Source organism: Mirounga angustirostris, unplaced genomic scaffold, assembly GCF_029215605.1.
Source record: "Mirounga angustirostris isolate CCGP_5_RB_7025 unplaced genomic scaffold, mMirAng1.0.hap1 SCAF_4, whole genome shotgun sequence".
NCBI lineage: Eukaryota > Metazoa > Chordata > Mammalia > Carnivora > Phocidae > Mirounga > Mirounga angustirostris.
The window spans coordinates 153818562-153835675 of NW_026991712.1; the positions used below are offsets into that span (position 1 = coordinate 153818562).

Here is a 17114-nt window from a genome sequence, read left to right on the forward strand (position 1 = left end):
GGAGGGCCTCAAAGGAGTTAATGGCAGAGGAGCAGAAAGGGCATCCTCGGCAGAGGGAAAGGAGCAAAGAAAGAAGAGAAGGGAAATGCCTAGCAAAGAAGGTCTTAGTCTAAGTAGGGGGAGCGGGGGAGGGGGAGGTGCTGGGGCTGCAAGGCTCCTGTGAGGGTTGGGAACCAGGAGACTGCCAAGGCCGGAGTAGGGCTCAACCCCCAGTGCCCTAACAATGCCAGCCAGAAAATATACAGACTAGAAACATTTCTTGACTGTTAATGGGCCTCTGCCCATATCTTACCCACTGGCTGCCACATGGGGGGGGGGGGTGTCAGGGCAGAGGGAGGGGACCAGAATGGGGAGCAAGGTCCAGACTCAGGGGGTCTGTGCTTCTTGTAGGGGATCGGGGGAGGGGGACATGGAGGTCTCTGCCCCCGGCCGAACATTTCCTCCCAGGGGGGTCGCTACGCCCGCACGAGGCTGGGTGCAGATCGAGATGGTCTGGGGCCCTCCGGAGCCAGGCGGCAGGCAGGCAGCAGTCAGGATGGCCGCTTCTCGGGGCTCATCAGTCGCTCCACCTCCCGCATGAACCTCAGACACAACTCTTCCTGCCACGGCAGAGCCACGCACTGCACGGCCACAGGCAGCCCCACGCTCTTCTTCATGGCCTGCAGGGGACACAGGCATCAGGGTGGAAGGCAGTGGAGGCAGGCCCCCACCAGGGACCAGGACGCACCCCAGCTGGAGAGGAGGGGCAGCACAGCAGAGCCAGGCTGCAGTCTTTTGGGGGGTCTCGCATCAAGGAGGGCCGGCAAGGGGGCGCCTGGCTGGCTCACTCAGTAGACCATGTAACTCTTGATCTTGGGGTTGTGAGTTTGAGCCCCATGTTGGGTATAGAGCTTACTCAACGGGGAGGGGAGGGGAGGCAAGGACTACTCATGCTTATGCTGCTTCCTTCCCAGCGGCCAGAGTTGGGTGTGGGTGGGTGTCCAGGGCAAGGGGGGGCGCCCAGGGGCCAGGCCAGGCCCTGTGGCCTCACCTTCCGTAGCGCCTTGTCCCAGATATCCCCAAAGTAGCCCCTGTAATGCTCCATCCGGGCCTCATCCTCTGCGGTCACCGAGGTGACAGGCACCACCCCCGCAGGGAAGTCCAGGCAGTTGTAGAGCAGAGTGTAGCTGACGGCCCCTGAAAGGCATCACAGGCAGCTAGAGTGACCCTGCGACCCTCCCCACGGCCCTGGGAGATGGCGCCCTGCCCCCACGGGCAGGGAGAGGCTCTCTCCCAGAGCCCAGACTTGAGTGGGTGACAAAGCCCAGGAATCCAGATTCCCAGCAGGCTGGAGAGCCTGCTGGAGCTTGCCCTGTGCCTCTGCCCAGGAAGCTTCCCCACCTGGACCGTTGTTCCTATTTTTCTTGGCTTTTCTAAATCCCACCGGTACTTTAAGCTCCACCTCCCCAAACTGTAGGCTCCATAACTCAAGACCTCCCACTTCAGTGGTGCTAAGGACAGGGAGCCTGTTCCCTCGCAGAACATCCCAGATGACTCCCATCTCTCCAGCCAGTCTGACTGTGAGCTCCCCAAGGGCGGGGCCCTCCCCAAGGGGTGCAGCCCTCCGCCAAGGCTTGTACTTCCCGGCAGCCTGCGGGCACTGGGCTGAACTCACAGAAGAGGAGAAGCAGGTGGGAGTGTCCAAGGTGTGTGCAGGGGCAGCAGACCTCACCTGTGGCCTTGCCTGGGGCATTCAGGTCCAGAGCAGGGCCCAACATGGGGGTGAGCAGCACGTCCAGGTCCAGCGCCCTCCACTGGGCAATCACGGAGTTGCGGTACACCTGGGAGGATGCCAGCACAGCAGGGGGAAGCCCTCAGACCCAGCGCCTCCGACAGACTCTTCAATGCAGGGACTGTGGCCGGAGTGGCTCTGGCCCCAGCACCTGCCCCCGCATCTGGACTAAGCCACACTGGGATGGAGGTCCTCGGGGCACACAGGCACGGCTGCTTCCAGGAGACCTCCATTGTTTTACGTCCCACATGAACTGCAGACATCATTTTGCCTGCCAGGGCAAGGCCACGTAGTTCCCAACAGCACTGGGGCGGGGGGGGGAGCGGGCGGCGGCAGAGAGGCATCCAGGACAGGAGTCGCAGACTGACCCAGCCCCCAAGGGTGAGCACCCAGGCGAGTGAGGATCAGAGAGCAGGGCCCAAGCAGACCAGTCCAGGGAGTGGAAAGCGGAATGACAGGCCACTCCAGGGGCCCAGGGGACCCAAGGCTAAGAGATCCCACTGGCAGGTGCCCTGTCCAGCTCCACCCCATACCCCGCCCGACTCTAGTCTAGGGGCTCTGGCCTCACCTCGATCTCGTGCTGCAGTTCCCAGAGCTTGCCAGCCGACCTGGGCAGAGGAAAGGAGGTCACTGCCCATCAAGGTCACAGCCATGGGGAGTAGCAACATCAGACCCCTACTCCTTTTTTTTTTTTTTTTTAAAGATTTTATTTATTTATTTGACAGAGAGAGACACAGCGAGAGCAGGATCACAAGCAGGGGGAGAGGGAGGGGGAGAAACAGGCCTCCCGCGGAGCAGGGAGCCCGACGCGGGGCTCGATCCCAGGACCCCGGGATCATGACCCGAGCCGAAGGCAGACGCTTAACGACTGAGCCACCCAGGCGCCCCCAGACCCCTACTCTTAACACCTGCCAGATCTCACTCCTCCATGGCCCCTTCTCAACTTGGGGAGCTCCAAGAGGGAAGTAGCACGGAAAGAAGTTCAAATCCCTAAGTTCATGTCCTGTGGAGAAAATCACGCCCCCAGAGGGATTTAGACTGTGTCACTTAGTGACTTTACAGCAGAGCCAGGCCCAGGTCAGGCCCAATTCGCAATGACCCTTAGGATACCAGAGAGACCAGAGCTGTCAAAGGTCCTAAATGCCTGGCAGTGAGAGAAGAGGCAAGTTCGCAGGATGTCAGGGCCTAATAATGAGGCCATTTATGGCCTGCTTTTACCACCCGGGCCACTGAGGGGGCGGCAGGATCCAGTGCAGCTCAGTTCCCATCAGACCTCCAAGAGCAGCGTCTCTCACGGGTTCCCCAGTAACCCCCTCTCTCTTGGGCCTCCCCGATGCTTCCTTTCCTGGTCCTTTCTACCCTCACCTCGCCAGGTCTTCTCCTCCCCACCCTGTCTCATCCCATGATCTCCTTCAGGCCCCTCCCCTCTAGCCAGACCTGGACCCTGAGAAGACAAACTTCAAGGTCCCATCTGAAAGCCATGGAGGTTGCCACCCCGGCTGGGCCACTTCCAGCCTCAGAAGTGACTTCCCTCAGCTCCTCCCGTCAGAAACCACTTAACCCTAGGTCAGGGGACAGGGAAGAGGGGGGCAGGATCTAGGCACAGGAAATGTCCTTACCGGGGCTTCATGCTGTTAAGAAAAGCTGCCACCCTTGGGAGCTGCCAGAGGACAAACACAGCGTCAGTGACTCAGTTCTGGGCTGAGCGCAGACAACAGTGTTCTTCAGGCCAAGCTACCTGTGCCTCTTCCCTCTGTCCCTCCCCCAGGCCCCCGGGTAGCTCCTCTTTCAGCATGCGGCTGGCTGAAGATTGCAGGGCATGGGGAGAGGACAGGAGTCTGGGTAGGGGCTGGAGAGAAGAGGAGGCCATGCGTGCCCAAACCAAGAGAGGCTAAGGCGAGGGGAAGAGCCCCAGAGGCTCCGTCCCAGCCCACTGCAGCCCTCCGCTCCTTGTGCCCTCACCAGAGGCTTCAGCACGAAAGCCAGCAGTCCTTTCAACCACCTTGGCATCTTCAGAATGGAGATCAGGTCCCCCAAGCAGGGGTCCACGAAATCACCTTTGCTGGGAGACAAAGGGTCCAATCCAGCACTCCCTCCCCAGGCCTCCCTCCTGGCTTGCCCCCACCCACAGCACCCGCAGCTCAGTGTCATCTATTCCGTGACACCCCCTCCACTCCCTCCTCACCAGACTCTGGCAACCACTGCTCTCCAACCCCTTCATCTGCCTCCTTTCATTTTTTTTTTTTAAGATTTCCTTTTTTTTTCATTAAGTAATCTCTACACCCAATGTGGGGTTCGAATTCACAACCCCAAGATCAAGAGTCCTATACTGTATGGACTGAGCTAGCCAGGCGCCCCTATCTGCCTCCTTTTACTTAGTTTTTTTTTTTTTTTAAGATTTTATTTATTTGAGAGATCGAGAGAGAGAGAGAGAGTGCACATGAGTGGGGGGAGGGCAGAGGGAGAAGCAGACTCCCCGCTGAGCAAGGAGCCTGACATGGGACTCGATCCCAGGACCCCGGGATCCTGACCTGAGCTGAAGGCAGACACTTAACTGACTGAGCCATGCAGGCGCCCCTATCTGCCTCCTTTTAGACATGTGACTTGTTTCTGCTGATCGTTTGGGACGCCTGGACTCCACTCCATACCCACTGGAGCTTCCCAAGGCAGGACTCTGCGTCTCCCTCCCTGGTACACTCAGCTCAAAGCAATAAGGACTCAGTGAAGGCAACATTTCCCCAGCGGGGGCCTGACACTGAGGGCATCCCTATTGATGCCAACGCCAGCCTAGAGAGACAAGTGGAGCCGCCATGACTCTTACTTCTGAGGCTGTCTCTAGCTCTAGAGCTCCGAGAAGGGTCTCAGGAGGCCGACCCGAGGGCTTCATTCCCAGGGCCAGAGTGAGGGGCAGCCCCTCCTGCTGAAGTCTGGACCAAAGTCAGCTATAAGAGGAGGTCCAGTCAGCCCAGGCACATCAGCAGGGGGTACCTTCAGAGGTCTTGCACCCCTGTCAACCCTTAAGGACTGAAAGCTTCTAAGTGGAACCAGCTTCTCTAAACATGAGCTCTGGGGCGCCTGTGGGGAGCTCAGTGGGGAGCCTGCTTCTCCCTCTCCCTCTGCCTCTCCCCCGGGTTATGATCTCTCTCTCTCTGTCAAATAAATAAATAAAATCTTTTTTAAAAGAGCTATAAAAAAATAAACTGCAAAGTCCCTTAAAGTAGGTCTGATCCAACCCACCCACTCTACAGAGGAGAAAACTACTCAAAAGGTGGGCCCGGCTCAAGTCAGAAGAGCCTGGAGTCACAGCATGATGTCTAGACCTCTCCTGTCCTGCTTCACCCTGCCCTTGTCTCTCAATCTTTCCCAAATAGACAAGCAACTCCCCGACTGAGTTACCTACCTCCCAATGAGTTTTCATCGATTGAGCTCTGCTCAATCCAGCCTCCCCTCGAGCTGGTACCTTTCTAAAGTGCCAGGGATCTCCAGGCTCCATCTGCACAGCTAGAGGGGTGGTGAGGTCCCTGCCCAGAATGCTCTGACCTTCTTTGTGTTCAACTGAGGCCTGTTCCCCCAACTTCTCCCAGAGCGGCCCATCCTGGGAGTAACAGGACCCAGCTGCTCTCCCTGGGTCTACCCATGTCCTGGACCCCACCCCAGACCCCAAAGTCCAACATCACTCACAAGTTCTGCAGGAAGCTGTGGCCTCCATCACTGAACAGCCCACCGGTTGACAGGGTCTCCAGAGCACGGGGTATGTTGCTTGGCAGGAAGGGAACCAGCTGCGAGATTGAGGGGTGTAAGGTCCCTGCAGCTAGAAACCCTTGGCTCCCACAATCCCCATGCTGCCCAGGCAGCCCTGAGGATGGACCGGACCAACCCTGCCACCATGGTAGCCCTCAATGGAGCCCCAGAGGCCACCTAACTGACCCATGAACATTCCCTTAAAATGCACATCGTGAGAGAAGTCAAGCCACACATAAACTTGTCTCAGATGAGCAGACTAAAACCCATTGGCCCACCAGGATGGTGGGAACCTCTGGACAGCCGTGCACCATTGTCTGTGGTTGACGGGAGCCTCCCAGGGCAGCGCTCACTCATCCCCAGCACAGGGCTGAGTTCACCATCCAGCGCGAAACCTAACACTCATGATCAGCCCTCTATCCACAGGTCCCACAGCGACATCGCTCCCGTCCCAACCACAAAGCAATCAGGGTGAAAGGACACTGGGGACCGGTGGCAGCCACAGGTACCAGGAAGGTTTCCCTGAAGGAGGGGCCATACCAGGGCTTCGGGGTCCCCACGGCCATACCGTGTGGCCAGCAGCCTCAAGGCTCTGCTTCGTCTCCAGCACGGCCCGCTTCATGGCCGGGGTGGGCATGGTATACTTGTCAGTCTCATAATACCCCACACGCAGAGGCCGAGAGCTTGTGTAGACCTGGGGGGCAAAACCCTGGAGTCAGAATCAGGTGAAGAGAGAGCGGCCCAAAGTTGGGCTCCCAGAGATCAGAGAAGCTACTCAGCCCCAGACACAGCTGAGAGGTTGCAGCCTGGATCCCTGAAAACTAAGTGCCTGAGAGGCCGGCCCTTTCTGCATCTGACCCTTTCACAAAACCCCTTCATAATCACTCTGCAGAAGGGGCTGGAACAGATGAGGATTCCCACTGGCCATATATGAAACTGAGGCTTCAGGTCTAGATAGGGAGATAGGCAAAGGGGCCTGGAGTGGGGCTGGGACTCGTCCCAGTCCACCCCGTGCTGACTGACAACACTAGGTCCAGAACCCAGGTAAGCTGTCCCCTGAGGTGAGGCCCTCCACTGCCTGTTTCAAGACTGCAAGTCCTGGCTCCCATGATAATTCGTTCCAGACCGCATCACAGGGACCTCATCTCGTCCTCTCCTCCCTCTCAGGAAGGGCTTCTGACCACTGGGTTGTTAGAATATCCTCTGCCAAGGAGGGGGAGCTCACACCATCCAGCCTAGACTCCTGCCTGCCAAGAAACACCCTAGTTCTCCCTCAAGTGGTTCTCGGGCTGAGAAGGGAGTCCTGTCTCTCAGAGCCGGCAGAAAAGGCTGAGACCAGAAGGTGGGAACTTTTCTCCCCAGAGGCTTCCCAGGCCAGCCTGAAAGGCCCCAGGTCGCCACAGGCGGGCAAGGGCTCCACCTGGTGGCTGTCTGTGGAGCAGCAGCTGAGCCTGGCTTCCGACCCCTGGGGGTGGTTTTCAAGAGACAGAGCCTCCAAGGCCTGAGCACGCTGCCTGGGGCTGCTCTCTGGGCTCAGGAGCACCAGCAATAACCGAACTCAACCCCATGCCCATCCCTAGCCCTGCTCACCTCCTCCCTGAAGGGCAGCGGGGGCACGGTGGGGTCCAAGCGGAACATGTCCTCACACAGCAGTGCTCGCAGGCACAGTGCTAGGCTTTCCACGTCCCGGGCCATGGGGCCAACTGAGAGCTGCACTGTGGGGGCAGGGAGGGGAAGGAAGCGAGATCACCCTGCTCTAATGGGCTCTGGGGCCGGGTCCAAGCGAGGGCTGGGCCATGGCCCAGGAGTGTGAGCAGAGACAAGGAGGTAGGAACTCAGATCTAGACTAGCCTGAGAGTCAAACACTGCCCCCCCCCGGAGAGGGAGAGGCAGGGGTAGAGGTGGATCAGGCAGACCCCCCCCCCCTCCAGGGCACTGAGGGAACCCCAGACCTCACCTGCTACCTGTCCATAGACACAGCCCTTCAGGCCACTCTTGCTGGATAAGAAACACAAGATGTTGGAAACAGGAAATGGTCACCCTCTGCCCAACCCCAAACCCATACAGCAGCTTAGAACTCTCACCACTTTGGAAACTAGGAACCAAAGCGAGTGGTGCTGGGACACTCCCCGCCCCCAGCAAAACCCCAGTGAGGGAATCCCTCCCTGGGGCCTGGAGAGGTTGGACAGCTCCTTCCACCCCCCCCCACACACACACACACCATACCTGATGCGGTTTGATGTGGGCTTGAGGCCACAGATGCCACAGAAGGCCGAGGGAAAGCGGATGCTGCCTCCAATGTCAGTGCCTAAGCCCAGCGGGGAGCCTCCAGCCCCAATGAGGGCTCCTTCACCCCCAGAGGAGCCCCCTGGGGTCTTGGAGGACTTCCACGGATTCAAGGTCTGGCCAAAGAGGGGGTTACTGCAGTCATAGCTGGGGAAAGCAGGAACGGGTCAGCCTGGGTCACACTGGGGCCAGCGCCCCCGCCCCGCCCCGCCCCGCCCCCCAGCCCACCTGAACATGGACTGAGGGATGTTGGTGTGCACGAAGGGCACAGCGCCCTGCAGCTTCAGCACCTGCACGACCACGCTGTCACAGTCTGCAGGCGCGCTCTCATTCACGCTCAAGCCCAGCGTGGAGTCCTGGCCCTAGAGGGAGGGACCGGCACCAAGAGGGGTGTGGCTGACGGCTCAGGGGGGCCCTTCAGCGGCAGAGGGTCCCCTCCTCCCGCTGTCTCACAGGCCAAGGCGGGGCACACACCTAGGGCCCCTCTCAAGGCCTCGGGACCCGATACTTCCTCCTAGGGCCCGGGGTAACCCAGGAGGCAGAGCCGGCTGGCAGGGACAGGGGCGCGGGGTTGGAGTCCGAGAGGTGGCAGGGCACACCTTGTAGCTGAAGCACTCCTTGAGGCTCACAGGGACGCCATAGAGCAGGCCCCGCCGTGGGGCCTGGGACAGCTGAGTCTCACAGTCTGCCAGGTAGGTGGTCACACAGTTGGTCCCTTTGTTTACTTCCCAGGCCTGGAGGAGGGAGAAATGGACACAAGGCAGAGTGAGATTGGCCTTTTGTTTTTAATTGTGGTCGAATATACATTATATAAAATTGGCCTTTTAAAGGATACCCAGGGAAAGGTTAACCAGCCACATGGCCCAGAGCCAGGAGCACAGAGAATAATCTAGGGCCCAGCAACTCACCTCACTAAGGACATCCAGCCCCAGCCTCACCCTGGCAGTCTCTGGCCTCAACCCCAAGATGGAGAGAGTACTTCCAGGGCCAGGGCACAACCAAGGTACCCAAAGGAGCAAGACACTGGCCTCGGATGCTCCCCAGAGAGGATGAGCTGGGAGGAAGATGACCTTTGGCCTCTAAGCCACATCTCTGTCAGTGAAGCAGACAGGGGCAGATCCCCATCTCAGGTCATGCTGGGAGTCAGCACAGAGCAGGGCTAGACCCAGGTTCCAGCCTCCCAGAGGCCAGCAGGTTTTTTCCTGCCCCAGGCCTGGCCCACATGGCACCAGCCAAGCCTCCCCTCCCCCCAGAAACTCTTGAATCTGATAAGCAAGTCACATGGAGGAGTGACTGACTGATACCAATCATTTAAAGGGGTGGGAGCTTGCCTAAAAGGAAATGATGCACTAATGGGGACCACCTGCCCTGGGGCCTCTCCATAGCCCTCCAACCACACTCAGCAGTGCCCTATGGGAGGGCAGGCCAGGGCAGAACGATGTATGGCTTTCAGCAAATACTCCCGTCCCTGTGAGACATCTGAGGAAAATGGGCGTGGGCCCCGCTGCCACACCTCGGCACATGAAATCTGTGGGTGATTAGGAAGGGCAGCCACTTTTCAGGGACACCCGAATGAGGAGACAAAGCACAGTCTGCTGAGCCTGCCAGTGTTCCCTGGGGCATCCAGTGCAGGAGCTTGGGGTCCTCCCTGCGTAGTCAGGCTCCCTCTCCCTCCCCCTTGCTCAGCTGGCTGAGCTCACCCCCCCGCTGTCACCCACGCCCATCACACTCTGTTTCAAGAAACCACAAGCAAGGCAACTCATAAAGCACAACTCTTCCCTTCATTTCATTTCAAACAGATGCCTGGAACACTTACTACATGAAAGACACAGTGTCCAGCACTAAGTACAAAGACAAATGAGACAAGCTCTGTCCACAAGGGGCCCGCGTTGACAGGGGAAAGAGGACAAGGCGAGCGCAACAAGGCCAAGAGAAATGTGTTAAAAAGTGAGCGCTGAAGAGGGAACCTTAACTCCCTGGAAGAGGGCCTCCTTCTCTGAGCCCAGAAGGTTCAGCGGGTGGTGGCTGTTACCCCAAGTGGGGCAAAGAAGAGGGAGAAGAGCCTTCCAGGAAAAGGGAATCCTGCACAAGGCAGGGCTCGGCGTGGCAGGCTCTCGGTGCCAGGGAACCACCGGCAGCAACTGCTGCCCACCCTCTGAAGGCCTTGGCCAGACAGGATGCTGGAGACTGAAGAGGAGCAGAAGAGCAGAGTCTGAAGAATTGGAGACCTGAGAGGGCATCCGGCAGGAGGCTGGCGCTCCATGGTGGAGGGAGACGGTGGTGGAGGACCAGGGTGGCTGCTGGGGGGATGGGGACAAGGGGTTGGACTGGAGAGAGCTATAGAAAGAGAACAGACCACACTTGGTGACGGACGGGGTGGAGGCAGGAGGGAGAGGGAAGTCTGGGCTGCAAGCCAGGCTTCTAGCTAAGACAACATGCTCAGTGTCGCCCCCACACAAACACACACACAGAGGCAGCTCCTCTCTCTCTCTCTCTCTCTTTCTCTCATGCAGCTCCTGGCAGCCCCTGGCACTGTGGTCCGCCCCCCACCCCACCCCCCACCCTCAGAGAGACAAACTCCAGGCCAGGTTTTCCCCACAGCCTTTGCAGAGAGAGGGAGGATCCCTGGCAACAAGGGCCTTACCTTTCCGGTGTAGGTAAAGAGTGCCGCCTCAGGGGACAGCTCCCCACTGTGTAACTTCTGCACCAGCTGAGTCAGGGGCAGGGCCAGCAGTGCCTCTGAGTCCAGGTCCGGGTTCTGGAAAGACACCTCAGGTGAGTACCCCCTCTCCCCACAGGCCCCAGGTGCCTACAGCAAACACCTGTGGCCCGGGCCCCTAGGTCCCCACACCTGCCAAAGCAGATGCTCACTGTCACATGCCAATCCATGACAGACATGCCCACCTGCAGCTCTGACACCAGAAATGTGGCCCAGCCTAGGCAGGTCCTTGTCACCTATGGACAGTGCAGATGTATCTCTTCCAGAAGGTAATCGGAGGGGGTGCCCCGGAAAAGGCCATGCCCAGGCTGATTATGAAACCATTACAAACCACAACTATAAGAGCTGCCTGTAGGCACCACGCTGGTACACTCTGTATGTCCATTAAATCTTGTTACCATTCCCATTGCACAGATCAAGAAACTAAAGCATCGAGAGGCTAAGTGCATCACCTAGGACCATACAGGTAAACTATAGTTCTCTGCCCACTCAGCATAAGCTGTCCACGGGCTATCCACCTGCACCTAACCACTCCACCCCTGGCAGGGGAGGCAAAAAAATAAAAGAAGACACTGTCCTGGGTGGTTGGGAGGTGGTTGGCAGGAGGAGGATCTCTGAATCACAGCCACCATTTCGCAGCCCCACTCTCCCCTGCTCTCGCCAAGGTCACCAGGGCCCTCCTCTTGCCAAATCCAAGAGATACTTGATTCTGTTCTTTGCTCCATGTCTCACTGAGAGATTCAAAGGTACTGAGACCACACACTGGCTCTCTTCAACTTCCTCTGGTTTTCTCCAGCTTCTCTGCTACTTCTGTCATCCATTTATTCATTCAGTCAGTCGACAAATATGTTCTGAGCACCTACTATGTGCCAAGGACTACGTTAAGGCCTATGAATTTAGAGGTAACCAAGACAGACAAATCCCTGCTTTCAGAGAGCCTGCACTCAAGGAAAGAAACAAGTTAACAAATGATGGACAGCTCAGGAAAGTGCAAGAAGGCAAGTACACACTGCTGTGATGGAAATAACAGAGGATTGACTCGGATGGGATGGTCAGGCCTCGCTGGGAGGTGACATTTCTTTCGGCTGTGATCTGAAGGATGAGAAGGAGCCAGATGTGGGAAAAGACAGGTTCCTCTTGTTCCCTCTTTTTTTTTTTTTTTTTAAGATTTTATTTATTTATTTGAGAGAGAGAGAGAATGAGAGACAGAGAGCATGAGAAGGAGGAGGGTCAGAGGGAGAAGCAGACTCCCTGCCGAGCAGGGAGCCTGATGCGGGACTCGATCCCGGGACTCCAGGATCATGACCTGAGCCGAAGGCAGTCCCTTAACCAACTGAGCCACCCAGGCGCCCTTGTTCCCTCTTTGAGCCTGGAAGAAGTGAATCCTTCTCTCGTGGCCTCCAGTCCAGGCTCTCCACCTGCCCCCCAAGCCTCCTGACCCAATCGAGCTCTGGTGCTCACAGGCTATTCCCATTGCCACCCACCCCTGTGTCCTGAGCTCACTGCACCCCCACTTTCCACTGGTTCCTGCTCCCTGTACCCTTGCCCAGGGAAGGGCTGTCAGTCTATCCAGGGAGGAAAGTGAGAAAAAAGGAGTCATCCCAGACCCCTCCTTCTCCCTCCCACCCGCAGCCAAACCCAGTCAGTCACTGTGCTCACTAAGTAGCTCTGGAAAACAGCCACTTCTCCAACCCCTCTACCAAGACCCTCACCGCTGCCCAGCTTTCTCTGCTGGCTCACACAGGGGCCACCTAAGTGGCTGGCCAGGCCCAAGGCAGGCGCCGCCCACCCGTCCTTCCTGCCAGGCCAAACAGTGCAAAGCCAGTCAGGACTTGCCTCTCACCTGAAGGTCCCTGTCACACCACAAGCCCCAGAGGTGTGCCAGGAGGTGCTTCCAGGCAGCTGTCAGACTCCTCTGCACCCCTCCCTGAGACACCACCTACTCACGCCCTCCACACACGCCCACCACACAACCTTGGTACCCCAGCCTTAACAGAAAGAACACTCTACCCCCTGCCCTTCATTTGTTAAACAGATATATTACTTACTTGGGATAATATGTATCTACAGATATATAGATATAATACAGATATATATATATAGATGTATTTTATATATATATATAATACAGGGAGCCACAAAGAAGAAAAAAAAATGAATCATGATCTCTCCACACATACAAGATAATCCCTGGTGATATATTTTTTAAAAAGAGACACAAAATGAAAAATGAACATTTAACCCACCCAACCCAAGGACCACCCTGCCCAGTCCCTCTTCTGAAAAGGAAACCATAAGGTTTCTAATGAAACCTTACAGGGGAAAAAAAATGTTTGTGAAAAACCCACCGTGTATGTAATTATTTTTATATATTCTGGCTTTGCACAAAGGAATCATACCATAGACACATTACTTACTACACCTTGCCGTTCTCACTTCACAATGAAAATAGCAAAATGGCTTTTTTTTTTTTTCTGATTATATAAATGTGCCCACTGTAGAAAAGAATGCCTAACAGTATGGGGAAGAAAGTAAAAATCAGCGAAGAGCCCCCTGCACGAGGGTGATTACCACCAACAGTCTGGTCACCACCATTTCCCACCTTGCGACAAGTCACCACAGAGTCCCTGTGCGCTTCTGCTCGACACTGTCAGCAAGCTCCCTCCATTCTCAGCACAGATTTTAACTCTGTCCTTTGTTCTTGGGTGCGGATGGCTGATGACACCGTTGCTAACGGTTATTTTTAAGTCTTCAACTAGTTATCAGGCAGCTGAGACATTTCCTCTTTCACAAGACACCCAAGAAAGCCTGCGCCTCCGAGGCCAGTCCACAAACGCAGGGGCGATGACATTTGAATGGAGAATGCAGAGATGGGTACACACAAGTTCTAACAAAGCTCAGGGCCACCCCGTGGCATTCTTTTTCAAGGGAGGGACTCCAGAGCTATCGCCAAACCCCTGCTCCCCACCAGCTGTTTTTCTCCTTGAGGACCTTACTGTCCTAATTTCCAGGATCCTCCATGGTCCTCCATGGTTTTTGTTCTTTTCTCCTCATGGTTTTTATCATGTTTGTTCTATTTCAAGATATCTTTTCCATTGGGTCATGTAGGCCATGGATCCTGGTCTCAACAACTGATTCGTCTACTGAATCATTTTGCTTTAAAGGCAGGCTTGGAGAAGGCCAGGAGGTGGAACCATGGGTCAGACCCAACAGAAGGAAGTGGCATTTGTGAAGACCAGTGGGGTTCTGACAAAATGGGTTGTAAGAGACGTGGGCAAAGGCACAGAGGTGTGAGAGGTGCTCTGGTATGTCTCTCACAGCCATCATATTCTAGGAATGCTAGTCCTCTCTTCAGTCTAGAAAGGATATTAAAATTCATTCGGGGGCAGCATGGGGGGAAAGAAGTGGGCAAAGAGTTGTTACAGATTAAGCCTCACACAGTCAACAGAGAGTTACCAGAAACAGGCCTTACTCTAGAGTTGCTCAAGAGTCGAGAGAGGTGAACGATTTTGTGATGATTCAAGAGATGCTTAGGATCCCCAGCGATGCCTGGGAATGCTGGAGGTATCTGGGCTCCCGGCTAGCTTCATCAGCAGTCTATCAGGATGGGGCTGTACCACCAGCTGCTTGATTCCTCCAGGGCCTGCCCAGAGCCCTGCTTACCTCACTGCCCCTTGCTATTTGGAGCTGGGCCAAAAAAGCCCCAGAAGAAAGGCTGCCGAGACAGCCTCAAAACCCACATCCCCATCATCCCGCGACTCCAGAGCCAAGCAGAAAGGCATTTGGGGGCAGGAAGGAGGAAGGAGCTGGTCCCAGGGTCCCAAGGGACTGAGTTCAGCTAAACCACCTACCTCTTAACTGCCCCCAGGGCCTTCAGAGCTACTGTTGTCAGGACCCCATCCCTTTGCTGATTGTTCAAACCAGTGAGACTACGGAGATAGTTCTTTCTCCTCTACAATCACCGGAAAGTCAAAAAGTAAATTTCCCAGTTCACCCACTTGGAAGAGCCAAGCTTTGCCATTCTGAGGCCAGGCTTTCCTGCCCCAGGGAGGGTGCAAAACAGCATTTTGTATTTCAGAGCCAAAACTTCTATCCTGGAAGGTTTTGTTCTTAAAAATAATGAAAGTTGGGCACCTGGGTGGCTCAGTTGGTTAAGCGACTGCCTTCGGCTCAGGTCATGATCCTGGAGTCCCGGGATCGAGTCCCGCATTGGGCTCCCTGCTCAGCGGGGAGTCTGCTTCTCCCTCTGACCCTCCCCCCTCTCATGTGCTCTCTGTCTCTCTCATTCTCTCTGTCTCAAATAAATAAATAAAATCTTTAAAAAATAATAATAATAATGAAAGTTGCTCCAGACAGAAGCTGTGTAGATGCGGGTGTTTGGAGCTGAAGTGAAGGAAGACCCACCACCCTTCTACAGCCTCAAGCTCCTGCCAGCAGGTAGGTTTCTTGTGACGAGGAGGGGAGTTTAGCAGGCAGGAACTGTGGGCTGATCCCTGAAGTTGCCCCCAACAGTTCTTGCTGGTAGAACCGGCTGGCTGCAGTTCTGGCAGTTACTCCAGAACGGGGGCCTCAGGAGCAGCGGAGGGTACTGGGCTGAGCCCAGTAGCATTGCAAGGATCCCTGAGTGGGATACCTCGGAGCTCAGCCAGAGAAGGGGGACTAGACAGTGAAGAACTTGGGCTCAGGTAGGGTCAGTGGCCAGTCTGGATTGAACATCTAAAACCTGACTGACGGTGGGCTTTTCAGCCAGCTTGATGAAAAGAGACTGGAACCAGATACATATTTATGTCAACAAATAAATAAATATGACATATCCTGGCCCCGGAATAGTGTGAAGTAAATTCATAGCAGCTAAAACCTCACTGTGATCGAGGCTTCACCCTGGGCCTGGCATCCTAAGGACCCGTCTCCCTACCTAATATCTCCCCCTGCTCTCCCCCGCTGGAAAGAGGCTGGAGAGTCCCACTGGGCATCTAGGTTCTAGTTCCAACTCTGTCCCAACTCTAAAATCACTTGCTGCCACCGAACATCTGCTAAGTGCAATTTTCTGTGACTCCTGCCCTGGCTCCTACCTAGGCACATCCTCCTGACTCCTGTTGTGTCCCCAGTCACCTGGAATGCTTTCCCACCTGTCAGATTTGAATCCTATCAAACACAAACCCTCACAAACAATCGTGGCAAGTTTTTCCTCTCTCGGTACATAAGAACATCTCTCAGATTTATCATTTTGACTTCTAGCTGGGTCCAGTGTTTCAAACACCTGGAGTGAAAGTCCCCTCCTCTAGGTCCCTCCCTGGCGCCTAAACACACACTGAGCGGATCCGGAAGGAGAAAAGCTTGTTGACAGATCATCCGGGGAAGGGCTGGAATTACACCTGCTCAAGGAACGGGACCTATCACGGGTTAGAACGACACCTGGGCGGCAGGAGTTGGGGAAACTATTCCAGCCCAGCTCCCTGGTTGCGCCTGGGCAAGTCCTCCCCTGGCTCGCTTTCAGGATCATCACGCACAACCACTTTGAACTGTGAGCGCTCCAGATTTCCTTGGCCATCCCTCTCTGATTCCAAAGTCCTAAACCCGAGCATTGCATTTTAGCGTTCTAACAGGCTTGAGATTCTTTGGTACCGAGCAAAGCTCCTCTTTCTTTGACCCGGTGCGGCGATGTCCTTTCAGGACCTGCCCTGGCCCTTTCGTCTCCCCGCCTCTCCCCTCAGCTGGCTCTACCTGACTCGGAAAGAGTACGGAATGCAATAGGGCGTGGAGAGGTTCCGAAAGTAAAACCTGCGCTGCCGGCCACCTGCCTCTCCGCGCGCCCGCGCGCCTGAGGACGCTGCTAGGGACACCCCCTCCCTGGGCCTCCCCCCACACACCGGACCCGAGCGGTCACCTGGAGGCGGAAGCGCTGCGCCGCCTTGTCCATGGTCTCCAGGGCCGCCTGCTGCCTCTGTCGCGCCCGGGCCACCGCGCCCCGCGCCGGCCGGTGACTTGACCAGCGCAGGGCCACGGCCGCCGCGACGAAGCAGCAGGCCAGGGCAGCCCCAGAGGCGCCAGACAGCGCGGCCCACAGTTCGTCCAGCACCATGATCTCCCGCCTCCGACCGATGCCCAGAGCGACAGATGCGGAATCAGCACGCGCGCGTGCCGCCGCAAAACCCGGCCTGGATGCGCCGAGGAGCCCGCGCCCGCCTGCACGGAAGAGGCGGGAGGAGCGCGGCGCGGCCGCTGGCCCGCGGGGAAGCGCGCTGTTGCCTGGCAGCCGGCTTAGGCCGCCGGCGCGCAACGGTCAAGGTCAAGCCCGCACCCGGCTGGCCCGGCGGGGTGGGAGGGGCAACGGCTTCCCCCGGGCGCCCTCGATAAGCCTCCGCCCCACGCACGCCACAGCCGCAGCTCCCGAAGACGTGACTAGCGGGAGCCCCCTGCGGGAAAGGCCGGCCAAGAGGACAGGGAGCCGCGACCTACTGACTGGGCTCGCGGACCTGATTAATCCCCGCAGTTTAGAAGCATCTTTCCAGGAGACCCTCCCAGGGTGTCCACCTCTCCCATGCGCGGGGCTTCTAGGGGAACCAGGCGGGAGGGGCCCAGGAAGTCCCCTAGGGA

At 56.7% G+C, this 17114-nt stretch overlaps 1 protein-coding gene across 2 annotated transcripts; it reads right to left on the bottom strand.

The window, feature by feature from the left end:
* Positions 1–261: 261 nt before the first annotated feature.
* LOC123858370 (fatty-acid amide hydrolase 1) lies at positions 262–16817 on the bottom strand. Of its 2 annotated transcripts, XM_045895432.3 has the most exons (15): positions 16405–16817; positions 10443–10556; positions 8398–8532; positions 8027–8160; positions 7739–7945; positions 7470–7510; positions 7103–7227; positions 6081–6206; positions 5453–5550; positions 3734–3833; positions 3391–3431; positions 2340–2379; positions 1712–1820; positions 1031–1176; positions 262–659 (listed from the first exon to the last, which is right to left on the bottom strand). In XM_045895432.3, the coding sequence occupies exons 1-15, from the start codon at positions 16597–16599 to the stop codon at positions 531–533; spliced, it is 1740 nt and encodes a 579-aa protein (XP_045751388.1). In that variant the 5' UTR covers positions 16600–16817; the 3' UTR covers positions 262–530. The 2 variants fall into 2 exon arrangements, with proteins under 2 accessions (XP_045751388.1, XP_064445275.1); XM_064589205.1 differs by lacking the exons at positions 3391–3431; positions 3734–3833.
* Positions 16818–17114: the final 297 nt, after the last annotated feature.

Coding starts and splice junctions, on each gene's coding strand:
- LOC123858370 (XM_045895432.3), bottom strand. CDS start 16,599: ATGGTGCTGGACGAACTGTGGGCCGCGCTGTCTGGCGCCTCTGGGGCT. Junction 6,207..7,102: donor CGCTGCCCTTCAGGGAGGAG/GTGAGCAGGGCT, acceptor TTTGCCCCCCAG/GTCTACACAAGCTCTCGGCC. Junction 5,551..6,080: donor TTGAGGCTGCTGGCCACACG/GTATGGCCGTGG, acceptor TCAATCTCGCAG/CTGGTTCCCTTCCTGCCAAG.